General features: G+C 28.6%; 1 protein-coding gene and 2 long non-coding RNA genes across 3 annotated transcripts; 2 read left to right on the plus strand and 1 right to left on the minus strand.

The window, feature by feature from the left end:
• Positions 1-134: 134 nt before the first annotated feature.
• On the minus strand, positions 135-1,344 carry LOC108846530 (probable membrane-associated kinase regulator 3). Its single transcript, XM_018619758.2, has one exon. The coding sequence runs from the start codon at positions 1,249-1,251 to the stop codon at positions 430-432; it is 822 nt and encodes a 273-aa protein (XP_018475260.2). The 5' UTR covers positions 1,252-1,344; the 3' UTR covers positions 135-429.
• A 7,066-nt stretch (positions 1,345-8,410) lies between these two features.
• On the plus strand, positions 8,411-10,315 carry LOC130509027 (uncharacterized). Its single transcript, XR_008943177.1, has 6 exons — positions 8,411-8,715; positions 8,806-8,970; positions 9,148-9,193; positions 9,356-9,413; positions 9,585-10,070; positions 10,199-10,315. It is a non-coding gene; the product is annotated as an uncharacterized LOC130509027 (long non-coding RNA).
• A 91-nt stretch (positions 10,316-10,406) lies between these two features.
• LOC130509028 (uncharacterized) lies at positions 10,407-11,118 on the plus strand. Its single transcript, XR_008943178.1, has 3 exons — positions 10,407-10,585; positions 10,661-10,748; positions 10,864-11,118. It is a non-coding gene; the product is annotated as an uncharacterized LOC130509028 (long non-coding RNA).
• The last annotated feature ends 5,223 nt before the right edge of the window (positions 11,119-16,341 follow it).

The raw sequence follows: 16,341 nt of genomic DNA on the forward strand, positions 1-16,341 counted from the left end.
AGGCATTGACGGAATAAAATCTATACTAGGAAAAAGTCAAAACAAATTATGTATATTTAAATGCTTTCTTCGAATAGAATGCTTAAAAGAAAATAAATAAACCTGTAATTGTAACTATTCATTTTTCATATATATACATATTTATTACATGATTTATCTCAAGGAAAACTAATTAGTAATTGTAACACAGAAAGAAGCCTCAAATTCAGAAACTTCAAAAAAAAAAAACATAAAACAATCTAAAATACAAAAAGAAAAACAAGAGAAGAAGAAAAAACAAGTTTTTTTTTTTTTTTTTAACTTTATGTCATTTTTTTTGTTTGTTCGGAAATAAGAATGAGAGAGCATAACAGATCGGTCGGAAAGTCTCAACCTTTCCCAATGTCGCCGCAAGTAGAAACAGACGTTGTTGAAGAAGAGAGCTCAGATTCAGCCACATTGCTTACAATGCTTAATAGCTCCTTCGATGGAGTTGTCAACCTCCAAGCTCGCATTGCTGCTTCTCATCAGCGTCTGCAGATCCAAAGACCCGTTTGATCCAAAACTAAACGAAGACGAAAGAGACGACCTCGAGGAAGAAGACAAGGAAGAACACTTTGCTGGAGAATGCCTCTGTATTACACCAGAGAACGATCTCCTGTGACTCAATGGAGAGGCTTCTTGTTTCCCTAATGGGTTCTTGTTTTTCGAGGTTTTAGAGTTCTTCATGCCCATCTCTGATGAATCTTGTCTAGAGAAAAGAGATCTTATGTAAGCACGTGAGGCCTTGAGCTTTTGAGTTATCGATGATGACTGTTTGATCTTTTTGCTATTTCCAAGATTCTCGTTGAGCTCGTCTTGGACTCTTACTTCGATCTCGCTGCTACTGAATCTCCCCGGCAAAAATGCGGCGGCGCGTGGGGAAGCCGGAGTGGCTTTTGCAGCGGTGGAGGAGGAGGAGGACGCGAGTAGCTTTTGGACCATTTGGAGACGAGGAGGGAGGTGGAGAGGGAGGAGTTGACCTTTGTAAAAGAGATCGTCGGCAGGACACGTGGTGGATTCGCCGGAAGCTACGGCGGAGGAGCACATTTGAAACTCGAACTCTCTGCTTTGCGGTGGCGAGGAGGTGACGTCGAAGCTGATGAAGCTTGAGGAGTGAGATGTAGAAGAATATGAAGAAGAAGAGAGATTGATCTCCAAGTCTATGTAATCATCATCATCGCAATCTTTGGTCATAACTTGTGTTCTTGATCCAGTTTCATGCAAATCCATTAACTATATATGTAACTGTGTAAATGTGTCTGAAAAAAAAAACTGAATCTTTCTCTCTCTTTGTGTGGTAAGAGAACTGAGAGAGCTCATGGGAGGTTGTGAGGAGGGAAAGAGCATCTTTTAAAGTGACATTTCTTTCATTTTATTATTATTTCTTCCTTTGCACAAAAACAATTTTTATTTCTTCCTTTTTAATTTCATTTTTTAAAATAAATAAATGCCTATGTGTCTACTACTATTACTTTTTCTCAGTTTTATAGCATTTGATTTTTTTTGTATACTTTAATTATGCAGAAAAGTAAAGATTTGTAATACATCCAAACATTTTAATCATTTTATCTTCGAACTTTACCGTTGAGGGAAAAGTAAATAATATTATTTACACAAGTTTTTACCGTTGAGAGAAAAAGTAAATAATATTATTTACAATTTTTTTTTCTTATGGAAACATATAATTTTCCAAATTTATCAAATTTTTCAAAAGAAAATAATTTTATGTTTTGGAAACGTTAATTAAAATCTAATTTATTAATTAAAGAGAACACATTAAGCATTATATATATTGATTATTAAGTTATATATATATATATATATTGATTATTAAGTTATTCTGCAAGTCTACATGTATTATTGGTAGGATCTACAATAGAGTAAAAATAGTAAAAAGCAGAATGGGGACGAATCTATAACTTCTGATTAATATATGAATTTAAGTATTAATATAAATTAAGCATTAACCTTTTTTTAGCATTAACTTTCAGTTAAGATAAATGTAATTTTCCATACTCATCGAACTCCCAATTTATCAGAATACTAAAAATGGAAGTTTAAAGTTTTAATACACTAAGTGGTGTCATGGTAGTTTAATGGTAGTTGTCTATCTGAGAGTGTCTAGATGGTTCCTCCCGAATACCAAGAAAAAACTATTGACCAAAACCTAAAATTTTGAGAGTTTCATACAAAAAAAAAACAGATTTTGGAGTACTACTAGATTATAAATTTTTGGAATAAAATAATGTGAAATAGTTGATTTCATTATTTCCACATATATTTTTTACCACTTATTATGAATGAAATAGAATCATTTCATCAATTCTACAAATAAATAGATAAAATACAAATCTATTTGGAGTGTATGATTTCATAGAATTTCAAAACAAAAAAAATCACCAATTACAATGAAAGATTGTTAAATGTAATTTCACATATTCTATTTTTGGAATGAAATAAAAAAAATCTTTTGTAAGACTTATTCCTTTCGTTCAGGAGTTGAAACCATCCTGGATCAATGAAATACATGGAATTTAGTAATGTCAGTTTTTTTTAACTTCATCCATCATTCTTTTTTTTTCTATTCCACAAAAATCATTCCTATTATTCAGCATATTTCAAATAGGGAAATTTAATTGCAACCAAAGAGAACTATTCTATATGTAAAGAATTATATTCTATTTTTTTGTTGTATTTATCCTATTTCATTTATTTTTATTCCACTAATTCTATATTAGTCTACTAGTTACAGCCATAGTAATATCTTAAATACCCGATTTAAGAAAAAAACTTAAATACCTAGTTTATGACAAAACACAATTTTTTTAAAAGGGATCCATCCATAACTATTAAATAATATGGTGAAAATTCACATGACGTACATGTTGAGCTCAACAAGAAGATAATCAAGAAAGTGGTGATTGGTGAAGGCAACAACACTTTTAAAGTTTATTGTCTTTTCATAATTTGTCCGTTATTCTTGTTCATGGAATGTGTTTTTATATATATAATTTCAGTAATTGTATATAAATATTTTTTTTAAGAAAGAATAATCCGTTAAAAATGCATTTGATCGGAACTAGCGAGGATGAAACAAAAAAAATAAAAAAATCGACAAATGAGTTTGTTGATCTATTTTGAAGTCCTCAATAGATTTTGTTCTCATTCCTCGTACTCTTTTTGCCCCTTTACAACCTCAAACTGTTTTTCGATTCTCTCCTTTTCGACAAACACACATGTTGCTACTAAGTACTAACTTCACTAAAACCAATGTTTGGTTTTCAACTCGAATACTAAACTGTCCATCATGATTCACAATACTAAACCTAATATTCCAACAATGTATCTAAGATATATACTTGGGTGTAGATCTAACTTACTATATAAAAGATCTGACCCAAAAAATGTGGGAATTGCTGAAACAGTACTTAACAAGATGACTGTTTAATTATAAAAAATAGATTTAGTTTACTTACCTATAAACACTGATACTTCACTCTAAACCTAAATTCCAGAAACCATGAAAAGGTTGAATACTAACTTCAATGGTTCCCCATATTCAAATATTCACCACTAAAAATATTGGGTTCTATTTAGGATAGGTCCATGTAAAAATCTTTTTCCTTTATCAAACAAAAAAAAATCACTCCGCACCACAAAACCCACGATCATAGACATGTTAAGATTATAAAAGTTGTGTTACAAAAAAAAAAGATTATAAAAGTTAGGTGTTTAAAATCATAGCCATACTTCAAAGAAAATAAAATCTTCTCTATCCTTCCCGCGTGTATCATTGGCCACAATAACAACTGTCACGTGAATGGTAAATGAGCACAAATGGTAGCTGACAAAAGTCGCAATCTTTTATAAAGAAAAATCACAATTGTTTTTGTTTCAAATGCACACCTCTAGCTTGTTTCTACGTCTCAAAAAGTTAGAATTTTAATCTATAAAGGGTAATAATTGTTGCAGGCTGTATGAGTAAGTGGACATAGCACCTTTCATCCCCACAGGCGAATTCTATTTTCTCAAGTCATTTCGCTTTCTACTTTCTTTATTCATTAAACAATCACATGTACGCGATTAGGTATTAATACTATACTGTCCCTTTTCTATCAAGTAATTAGAAATAAGATAAAATTAATTTTATGCATTTTGTACGTCTTATTTATAAATTCGATCATTAGTTAGTTGTACTATTTAGTTGGTGATTTCGTACAAATCATGTATTAGTTTTGTGCTCCAGAGAACGGGAGTGGGAACTCTGTCGTACACAGCTGAAGTACTTAAAAAGCTGAGTGACTTCTTTTCTGTTTCAATCATTGAAACACCCATGAAAGTAAATGTTTACCAGGAAACTAAAGTTTCAGCATTCTGAGATTGAACATATGTATACGCTTTCAACTTCCAAAATATCCCAAGCTATGAATAAATTAGCAAACGATAATGACAGTGACATGCATATTAAGTTGAGTCAAACGGTAATTAATCCGCAGTTAATTTATATCTCACTAATGTGTTAATGGAGTTGAGTTGTGATTTGTGAAGCCTCTCAGTCAAAACTTAAGCACACCATAAAACAACTATACTTCATATAAATGTGGACCTACCTCTAATTTCTTTCTTCTTTTCTTTATTTTGGATTGTTCCTTAGTTCTCCTTGTAATAGAAGTGGACTTGAAATTGTAAACAGTATCTTTAGCTACCACGAAATTCGAATTTGAACCTCATGAAATATTATTAAAAACTGTTCAGGTAGGACTCAGCCAAGACACCATTGATAACAACAAAAACCATTCGACTGCTTTTGCAGTTTCTAGCAAAATATGTCAATCAAATCAAATTGGATCTCATTATTTGTCGAACTTTTAAATATTTTTCTAGCTTTGTTATTTTATGATCCAGTTGAAGCAAACAAGTTGTGACAGTGCTTACAAAAAAATATGGTTATAATACTGAATGATAAAATTAAAATAGAGGATACTAGTTTGATCGTTTGTTTTGTTTGCTTTTACATAATTGTTTATTTGTTAAACTATTGTTTTTATTTTGTTTTAAAAAGAAAAAAAAAACTTTCAGTTGTGTCCCCAGTTTGTTATTTATGTCTGATGAAAAATGCAAATTTTGTGTTTCTTGTAAAAAGTGATTTACATTTTAACTTAAGGAAAATTGGGATGTATAACGGTGAAAAAACACTAATTAGGTAGATGATCAATTTCCCCAGTACATCTTACATTGTGAGGTTTTTATATAATACTAGATAGTAATCAGCGTTTGTGCGCGGAATGAAATAGTTTATTAAATAATTTATTGTATATTGTACTTATCGTATAGCTTTTTGTTATGGACGAACATTCATGTATCCGATCAAATTTAGTTGATCTACTCGGAATTTTTAGAGTTAGAAATTTAAATATTATTTAGATATTTATAAATTTTGGTTTTGATTTGGTTCAGACATTGCGGGTTCGGTTCGGATTCAAGTTCGGATCCTTCAAATACGATAATAAACTAATATAAAACATAAATTTTTGAATATTGTAAGACTAAATATTTAAATTAACATAAAAATTATTTTAATTTAAATATTTGGATGGAAAAAAACATTTTCTGTATTTTGAACATTTTCTGTTATTTTAAGATATTTATTTGTGACTATATTGACCATTTTTAGATATTTTCATATTTTCAAATATCTAATAGATATAAAATTTAAAATAATTAATATATTTAAGTATATAATTGTAATTTAGATATTTTTGGTATCTAAAATACTGTAATTAAACTTCTATATCTATCTAAGCTCTTCTACTAATATAAAGCAAAACAAAATAAATGTAAAATAAATATTATGGGCTTATTTAACATACATAATTATTGGACCATATTTTAAGAGTACCAATAAAAATGGTTTGGCGTCGTGTCAATATTGTTGGAAATGTTGCAAAATTGATGTAGTGCATAACCAATAATGTGTAATTTATCATAAAAAATTTGGTAATTAAAATAAAACACTATACAATCGAGTGAAAAAATATTAGACTTGGATGGAAAATAATGTGATTTCTTCACTCGGTATATGAATTCTATTGTCTATCTGTTTTGCGAATTTTCTAATTCTTGATCTGATATTGAAACTCCGTACAAAAAAAAATAATGTTTGGCTAAACTAAAGATCCAACTTTGTGGTAGGATTTCAACATATTATTTCAATAATTATAGACACTATTGTTGTAGATTTATATCAATAATTTTTAACATCACTAAATATAAAAGTCTAGAAAAATTGATTTCCAAATCCAATATATATTCTATATAAATGTTTAGACTGCAATTTTACAAAAAAAAAAATATTATTCCATACAAAATGGAATTCAACATCAAATAAGACAAACTAATAAATTATTAAAGTGGAATTAATATTAAACTAATTAATAAACCAATTAAAATATGACAATTCATCATTATAATTTTATTATTTTTCAAAATATTAATATTTCCATAAAATTAAAACTAAAACGAAATTAATGTTATATATAATTAAACTAAAATAAATATTAACATTATAAAAGTTTCTTAAAAAATACTAAATTTATAATAAAATAAAATAAAAATAAAAATATTAATATTAACAAAAATATTACATTAGCTATTTAGTATAATAAATCCAAAGTACATTTTATGCCAAAATAAAACAGCAAATCAATGTTAAAATAGTTAAAGTAACAAAAACATCTGAAAACATTTACAATGTATGAAAAAAACTAATATCGTTTAAATTACATAAGTTATTAGTGTGATTATAAGTAATTGTCAAAATTTTATAATATCATTAAATAATTTATAATATATAAGCCATTTAGTTTGTCTACATATTGATTAAAAATCATCAATCAAAACATGTCAAAATTTCCATTTCTATGTTATATCAATACTATATAAAAGTTGATAGTATAAGCCATTGATAACCTCCACATATGAACTAAATTGACCAATCAAAATATGAAATTTGTTATTTTAAAAATGTTATTAATAAAAAAGAAATTAGTATATTATATATCATTAAACTAATAAAATAAGTATTATCATTTGACAAGTTACTTAAAAATTGTAACTTTTATAATAAAACAGAAAAATTTAAAAGCAAAATAGTACTCCCTCCGTATCACATTAAGAGGTGTTTAGAGGAATTTTTTTGTTCCAAAATAGTTGATGTTCTCGATGTTCTAGGTAGAATTTAATAACATTTGAATTTTTCAACCAATTATAAAATACTGTGTTTTTTTATTATTGGTCAAAATAGTTTTATTTAATGATTTTTTATATAATCAAGATAAATTGTATAGAAGTTTGTATTTCCCTAATCTATGTGCAAAAACCTTAAAAACCACTTATAATGATATAGAGTGAGTATAATATTAAAAAAATCTGAGCATGTTTTATATTCTTTAGAGTGGGAATAGTCGAGCAGACGCTTTAGCAAAAGAAGTAAGAATCAGAAGCTACACATTTTCCCATATAGATCATATCCGGACAGATGGAAATGCTCATCCGAGAATCTGCTCGTCTATCCTCCACTTGATCTAGCATAGATGGACATTTGACAAAAAAATAGTAATATTAAAAAAATATTACAACATTCGAGATTTCGTATAATAAATTCAAAATACATTTTATGCCAAAAATAAAATAGTAAATTAATTTTAAAATAGTTAAAAAGAAAAACATATAAAAACAATTAAATGTATAAAACAAGAAAGTTCCTAATATCATTTAAATTACATAAAGTATTTGTGTGACTATAAATAATTTATTATATATAAAACCACCAATCAAAACATGTCCAATTAATACAAAAAAATATTTTACAAAATTTCCAAATATCAAACATTTCAAAATGTTTAATATTTTTTAAAATCTCAAAATTTACAAATGTCAAATCATTAATTTTTTTTTTACTATTTTCCGAGATGTCAAAATTTCTAGAAACAATTCTTTCAAAATGAAATAGAATTACATATAATTTAAGTAAAATAAAATAAGAAAACCGATTAAAAATAAATTAAATTGATAAATATATATACTAATTTTAAAATTTAACATTAAATTAAAATATTAATAAACTTTAGTGCTATTAGTATTCTAAACAGGTATTTTTCTTAAAATTTGAAACTACATCTATACTATACTAAAAGCTAAATAAGATCAAGTCTCAGCATGTCCACGTCATTTAATTAAATCGACCAATGGTAGAGAGCTTTTTTGCCACGTCTGTTTAGCTAATATCGATAATGATGAAAGGTGGGCTTTACGTTTGGGTTTAAATTACTTTGCTATCTTGGCCCAGCTATTATTTCCTCCAGTTTTATAGTTGTCGTCTCTTCTTTTTCCATTAATATGCTTGCTTGATCAGACACTAACTGCAGCTATTATTCTCCTCTTCGTAACAACAAAAATAACCTAATGATTTCCTCTTCGACTTCTCCTCTTTCACCCGGTACTGATGTAGCTTTAAAGCTACCACCAGGAATCAAATAGATCATGGAACTCAGAAGCAAATAATTAGATTGAACCTATCTCTACTCCAGAGAGTTGAAACTGATATAGTTCCTTTCATATTCCAAAGGAATCGGGATAGTGTATCTGAGAAGAGAATTTTGATTATTATCATTTTGGATGTTCTCAATGTCACTGGTACACTCTTTCTCTCTCTCTCTCTCTCAAGCGTCATCTGAAAAAAAAATTGAAAAGGCCGATTAATTTGTGTGTTCTTTTCATCCTCAGAGGACGAAGTTCTTCGTCTAATGCCGCTTTGATTTACGCAACTACATACTTGACTCGATCCAAGAAAATCCGGAGCCTGATTCATTGGAAACATCACTCTCTGTTACGCTTCCTCTCGATTCATAAGCAACGTACATGCAAATCATCGGCAAACCCATGATCTAGGTTCCTCCTTGGCTTCTTTTTTCCATCACCTCCACCACTACTACATATAAATCTTAATGTCGCGCTTTCATTTATTTGTGTTCTTATTTTTTTCCGACATTATTTGTGTTCTATCTGCCAAGTTTGCAACTCATGTTTCAAAAATAAACTTTTTTTTTTAATTTTGTTCTTGAACAGAGATTTTGGGAGAGGCTGGTGTTACCTTCTATGCTCGATGACTTTGGTAATGTTACTCTCTACTATTTTTGGTTGTTCTGTACATAAAAAAGTTGTGTGCTTTATGGATCAAAGAATGATTTTTAATTTTTTTTTGTTAACTTGTGATTATTAAGACCACAAAAAGACTGATTTGTTGTTTAAAAAAGACTTATTGGTTGTAACTCAGATAAAATGAAAATTCGTTGGCTCAGTTATTGATTTTGGTGTAGGATGCGCTATCACAGGTTTGAATTTTCTGATCTTACCTACTAAATTATACTATTTGGATATATATATATATATATATATATATGCAGGCTTACTCCTGTTAGATCTCCAGCTTATGACGACCTCGGCCTTTTTTTTTTTATTCCAGCACGTTAACTGACGATTGACATATTTATATTGTCTTGCAGAGAATTTGATGGTAACAGGAATTTGTTGCACGAGATCACTAGACTTTCACGGTTTCACCTAAGGCAGAGATAAGCTCTTTATTAGTTCTCTTGACAAAAGTCTATGGCGTAAATCACCATGGCATCTCCTTCTGTTATCTGTGGACCTAATTAGTTTAAAATACTTCTGACAATTAGGAAGAAGTATACTTGATATAGTAATATCAATACAATATTTTCTATGTCTGTGTTTTGTCTAGGATTAGTCTCTTCAATTTGTTCAAAGTGCTTCTCTTCAGATTGATCATATAATTTAGAAGCTTAATTAAATCTATTATATTTCCTCCGTGTTTGATTATCTTTTCTCTAGGCACTTCTCTACCCGGATGTTCTGTCCAACATTGCTCCAGCAAGTAGTTATCCTTGTGCCATAACAACAGTACGAGGTACTAAAGCTGCAACAAGCTCTCAAGCAAGACCACATGGTACAGCCTTCATAGCACCGAGGTTGTTGTCTTTTATTCCATGCCATGAAATGAATCTCACCCTGTCTTAAGAGCTGCGTTGCTTTTCTTATATTTTCTTCCTTCTCTGCTATCTAATTCTTGCTCGGTTTCCTGCCTCTTCAATCCAAGGGACAAGCAACCGGGTTGGTCGGTTTCATTTGACTGAAACTTGCAGCAATGAACATGGTTTCCCACACTCAAGTTACCAAAACAAGAATAAGCTCTCTCTCCAAGTATACACTGCAGGCAAGTATTCTCTGATGTTTTAAAGAGATTTCAATCTACATGTATTTTCATGCCACAGAGAACAGAAATTTATCGGGTCTTCTTTTGTAGATCTGGAATACATGGATGGGGCCTTTCTGCAGGAAGAATTATCTATGAATGTGGGTTTTGTCTGTTTTTTATAGAGAGAGAATGATGAGAAACAATATTTTGTTTCAGATTCTTAAATACAGACTGGAATAGGTGAGACTTACTATTGCAGACCTGAGAGAAGGAAAGAATGCTATATGAGTTGAGACTATTTCCCATTTATCTCCACTGTTATGTATTTCTCTCTTCTAACCAATTGAAGGATTTGTGTTGCAGCTGTTCAATATCAGTGAGGAAGCAGTCGTTGATGCTACAAATAAAGGGATTATAGCTCGGCTTATTAACCATTAGTAAGCAGTTCCATGTAATGTTTCTAAGACCCTCTTAGGAGATTTTGTTACACTGCAGTAACTCATTGAGACGTTTTTACTTCTACTCCCTCTCAAGGTAACACTCAGAAGGATGTTACTTTGTTTCAGGTAATGTTTCTTTTCATTAGAATACATGCTGGTTCCATCACTCCTTTAAGTGTAAGATGCAGCGGTTTTTGAAGTGCAATAATGGTAAATACACAAATGCGTTGTTTGCCAAATATTTAATAAACTTTAGTGATACCGGTTTTCTGTAAACATGAGTTGGTCAAAACCATGTAAACAAATTATGATGTCATCTAACATGTTCAATTGCGACAGAGAAATTCAGATAATAAAGATAAGATTGTTAACTATGTTTTCTATGTTGATGTTGTTATCGGAGTCAGATAAAAGCAATAAATAAACACAAGAAGTCATCAGTTTCCATGTGAAAACAGTACAATATAGATTTCAGAACATTTGTACAGTGTGGTTAGATAACGGAGCAAAACGGTGGAAAATATGGTGAAAATGAGAGGGATAATATAAATAAATTTGGAAAAATAAATTCATTTCATTAAATTTGATTTATATACTCTGTTTTGTTGACAAAAAAATAGATGTACTCTGTTTTTATTGTTTTCTCAATTTTAGAATAAATGAGACAGAATAATTTTTTATTTGATGGGCTGAAATTAGAGTAAATAAACTAAAAATAATTGTCACCTACTTTAATTTACTCTAACTCTATCCCACAGCAGTACCTGTAATGTAATATACTAAAATCTATTTATTGTTCACATCAAAAAATAATTTGCTTATATTATTAGGTAACTATCGTATTCTAAAATCAATACGTGAGAGTACATTACCATTATATTATTAGCTGGATATATCAACACTGCAAACCAAAGTCATTTATATAGGTTTTAAGGAACTAAAACATCCAAAGGAAATGTATGTATAAAAATAGTTCTTTTTTTGTTTAATCAAAAAAAAAATTAGTTCTTCAAATGTATGTCAAAAATTAGTTCTTGAAATATAAGAACCTGCACTCGTGTTGCCTGATTAAATTTCAAACTGGTCTGATATCCAGGTTTAAACGAATGTGTGTATGTTGACAAATAAAAACGAATGTGTGTATCAATCATATGACAAGGTGATGCCAAGTTACAAAAAAATCATATGACAAGGTGTGCATAAGTAAAATTGTAGCCAAATTTGGTGTTAAAAATTGACGTTATAATTAATGGGGATTTATGCATGTTCAAATCATTTGACATCTAAATTTATTATTAGGATTCCAAAGATCCTAAAGCTCTACTTAGGAATTAAGACCAACAAAAAAAATTAAAATCTGCAAACACAAATTTCCGTAAACGGAAGCCTAAAGTTGGATATTAAGTCTCAGAAAATAAATTTACCAGCAAAACCCACAACTGTACGTCAACCTAAAATAAGTCAAAAACGAGACAAATAATTTTAATTTTTTTTGGAGTTTTCTCTATTACACCACAAATATATTTCTACTTCTATTCATGTTTATCAATTGAAAATAATTTCTACCAATATTCCATGAACTCTACATATTTGAAAATATGGCTTAGATCTAAAACGTTTTTAATCCCCATTTTTTACAAAGTTACGAAATCTATATAAACAGAGAATTTACACACCTTGCAAGCATAATTCTACTCCTCATTCATATGATCTATCTAGCCTTCTATCTCAAGTCAATATCTTATAATTTAATTTTGTTATACTCTGATTTAGATTATGAAGAGACTTGATTTTGATTTTTTTTTACTGTGCAACTTTTATTGTTTTCCTTTTGCTATCATTATATATTCTGACTATTTTATCAGTAGCTTTATGGTTTAGGAAGCAAAGGAATCTAAAACCAGTGTATATTTAGTTAGAAGAAAATTAACCAGAAAACAAAATTAGAGGAACAAGTAGATATAAAAAAGTTGAGAACAATGAAAGATAGGACGAAATAGAAATGCTTCGTGTTTTATTTTTTATGAGTAAGACATCTATTAGTAATATATTATGTATACATATCAATGGTATTGTTATAAAACGTAAATAAATAAAAGCTTATTTTCATTTAGCTTTTAAATATTTAAAAAACTACATGACAATATATTATTATAATTTAGATAATCATATTTATAGTTTAGTCAATTTACATAAATGTAAATTAACGTGTAGTTTTCAATAAAATTAAATAAAACTTAGTTTTCAAAAAAAAATTTCATACTTATAATTTAGAATACATAAACCGCGCGTAGCGCGGTTAAAAAATCTAGTAATATTAAAAGGTACATAGAAGTTTCCACAAGATATTTAAAACCACGAGTCAAATGACCAATCATTACAAAATTTGACTATTTTTCTAAAACGTCAAAATTTCCAAAAATTGTTACTTCAAAATAAAAGAATTCCATAAAAATTAAAATAATGTAAGAACTCATTAAAAGTATCAACTTAATATATACTAATTTTGAAATTTAACATATAAATAATATTTTTTAAAACAATAAAAATTAAAAAATCAAAGCTATTAAATTTAAACACATATATCTTAAAATTTGAAGCTACTTAATATCAAAAAATCTATAATTTTAAAATATAAAAATTTCCAAACAATATTTTGAAAAGAAAAAAAATATTATCAAATATTGTAAACAAACATAGAAAATATTATTTTTCACTTTTTAAAAATATTAAGGTCGTTAAAATAAAAAAACAAACATAACTTCTTATAAATCTATAACCCGATTCACGGATAAAATCATATAATACATAAAACTAAAATGATCTTATACGAGTTCTGTTGAATAAATATATTTAGAGAATAATGTTTATAATATATATATATATATATATTTTTTAAATGTCTAAAGACACACGTTAATAAGTTAGATCCATTTTAGATAAAATTTATATAGAATACCAACAAGAGATTCAAGTATGAAATGAAAATTTAAAAACAATAGGAATAATGGTGAATATGTATTTATCAATATAATAATATAATATATAGAGATGATAATCAATTTATCAAATAAAAAGATATGTAAAATGTATAATTATTTTATGTAAATATTGTCATTTATATTATAATACACAATAATAAATTCAACAATGTATTGATAATTTTTAACCGTACATTTTATCGATATTAATCAAGTATCATGATAGGTAATTTAAATGTTTGATTAAAATGTATGATAAAAATAATAAAATGTATGATAAAAAGCAACTACACTTGCGGTTATATTAATTGAGCAACATGATAGGTAAAATGTATGATAAAAATATTTACAATAGTGTATTACCAGTTTTTATGCATTGAGAAATTTACATAATATTAAAAAATATAATAGTTAGAAACATTATAAACATTATAATACATTTATAAATATAATTTATACATTGTTAATTCAAACAATAAATAGCTAATGCGTAATTATTTTAAAAGGCATAATTTGATAAACAAACATAAACTAAAAATTAAGAAATCACATTTTAAACATATCTTCACAAAAATATTTATATAAAAAATTTCTATTTCAAAAACTTACAATTATTATAAAACATAAACTAAATCAATTAATATGCGCGAGTTATTACGAGCAGGCTTTATCTGACCCTTTGACAATATACGTTTGAATGGATCCACAACAAAATTGGATGTTTGATTATTAGACTTGGTTGGGCTTACGTGTAAATAAATTGAATATAGAAGCCCATCTGTTAACATATCGGTCATATTCCTTTCTTCTACATTGTTGTGGCCGGAACAAAGCAGCCACCGTGACTGTAGAGTTACACCACATGTCTTAACAGAGCACGACTAAGTAACGCCTTGCGCTATCATTAAATTGCCCCTATAGTGATCGCATTGACATCGTTTTTACCATTACCCCCACAACTCCGCATTCAATAGCTCTACTACACTTCCATGGTAACGGAGATATCCTACAACTATAAATACTGTCGCATGATTCCATTTCCTGATTTACCTTTGAACCCTCGAATCTTCAATAGACACCTCTCGCCTTCTCCTCTCAGATTTGAAAGACGGCCCCTATGTGAAGACCGTCGAGACTGCTCTGGTTCTGTGATGCGCTTAGTGTACCATAACAATGACCTTTGGATAATTGAAAATTCGGTTTCTCATTACTGTTAACAAGCTATCAAACTAGTTACACATCCAACTACAAACTTAACAAGAAATCTTACATCATGGACAGTCTAGGGTTCAGGGGTTTCAATTTATGGTGAAAACTATAGATTGTAAGGATATGATAACTTATAGCTAATCTTATTATTGACCTATTCATAAATTTTGTTAGCCATCCAAAAACTTTGGTAGCTATCCACAAAGAAAAATAAACACCTAATAATTGATTTATATTTCCTCTCCATCTATCAGGTATTACGCTTAATGAAAGTGTATATACATTTTAGGCTCTAATTGTGTATCGGTTTAATTGTGTATCATATTATAGTGTCAATTATGATCAGTGGTTTAGGGTCTAATATGTTGCTATTGGGTTTAAGGATTATGGTATTGATTTAGGGTTTAGAGTTTATGGCTTAGGAGTTAGGGTTTATTATTTGGTTGGGGTTTATGATTTTTAAGATTTAAGATTTTGTGTTTAGTGCTTAAGCTTTAAGGTTTAGGGTAGAGCTTAGGGGTTAGGGTTTATGATTTGGTTAGGGTTAGGATTTAAGGTTTACGATTTTAGGTATAGTGTTCAGGGTTTAGGGTAGAGCTTAGGGGTTAGGGTTTATTATTTGATTAGGATTTATGATTTGTTTAGGGTTTAAGGATTATACGATTTTGGTTTAGGGTTTAAGGTATGATTTGGTAAGAATTTAGGGCTGGCGATTTTAAATTATCATCAACGGTTAGTGAATAATATTTTGACAAAATCATTTCCTAATTAAGAAACTTTTATATTACATCAACGGTTACAAATTAGTTTAACAAGACCTTAGCCCTTAGATAAACTATCATATAACCACTTAAAAAAACCTCCATTACAATACTCAAGATAACATATACGGTTATAAAAAAGTTTGACGCCCCAGAAATATAACAATTACTAGGTGTTTTGCCCGCACCCGCGGGCTTAATAATTTTACTAATACTTATTAACATATGTATTATGATTTAAATATCATGACAACTTATTTTTTATATTCTTAATCATTTTAGTTTTTTTCGGTCTACATCTTCTTAACACAAACAAATACTATAAAACAATGAGATCATGAGAGCATAATTACATAACAAAAATATTTCACACAATAGAGTAAAGTAAAATGTGAAATTTCGGTCTCTCTTAATCTACTTTGTATTTTTGAACCAGAAGCATATATTAAACTACCAAAAAACACTAAAACACACAAAATGGGAAAACCGTTTTTAAAACAAACTGAGATAATGACAATATTTTGTTGGTTTACAATAAGATAATTTGCTGTCCATATAATTAATATTAAAATAGATAATTCGAGTGTATATATATATATATATATACATTTAAAATAATTTTGGTTTGCTGTTATTAAACCAAATATAAATAA

This window comes from Raphanus sativus, chromosome 3, assembly GCF_000801105.2.
Source record: "Raphanus sativus cultivar WK10039 chromosome 3, ASM80110v3, whole genome shotgun sequence".
In the NCBI taxonomy this organism is placed as follows: domain Eukaryota; kingdom Viridiplantae; phylum Streptophyta; class Magnoliopsida; order Brassicales; family Brassicaceae; genus Raphanus; species Raphanus sativus.

Excerpts from the sequence above, each read along its gene's own strand:
- LOC108846530 (XM_018619758.2), bottom strand. The coding sequence starts at position 1,251 with ATGGATTTGCATGAAACTGGATCAAGAACACAAGTTATGACCAAAGAT.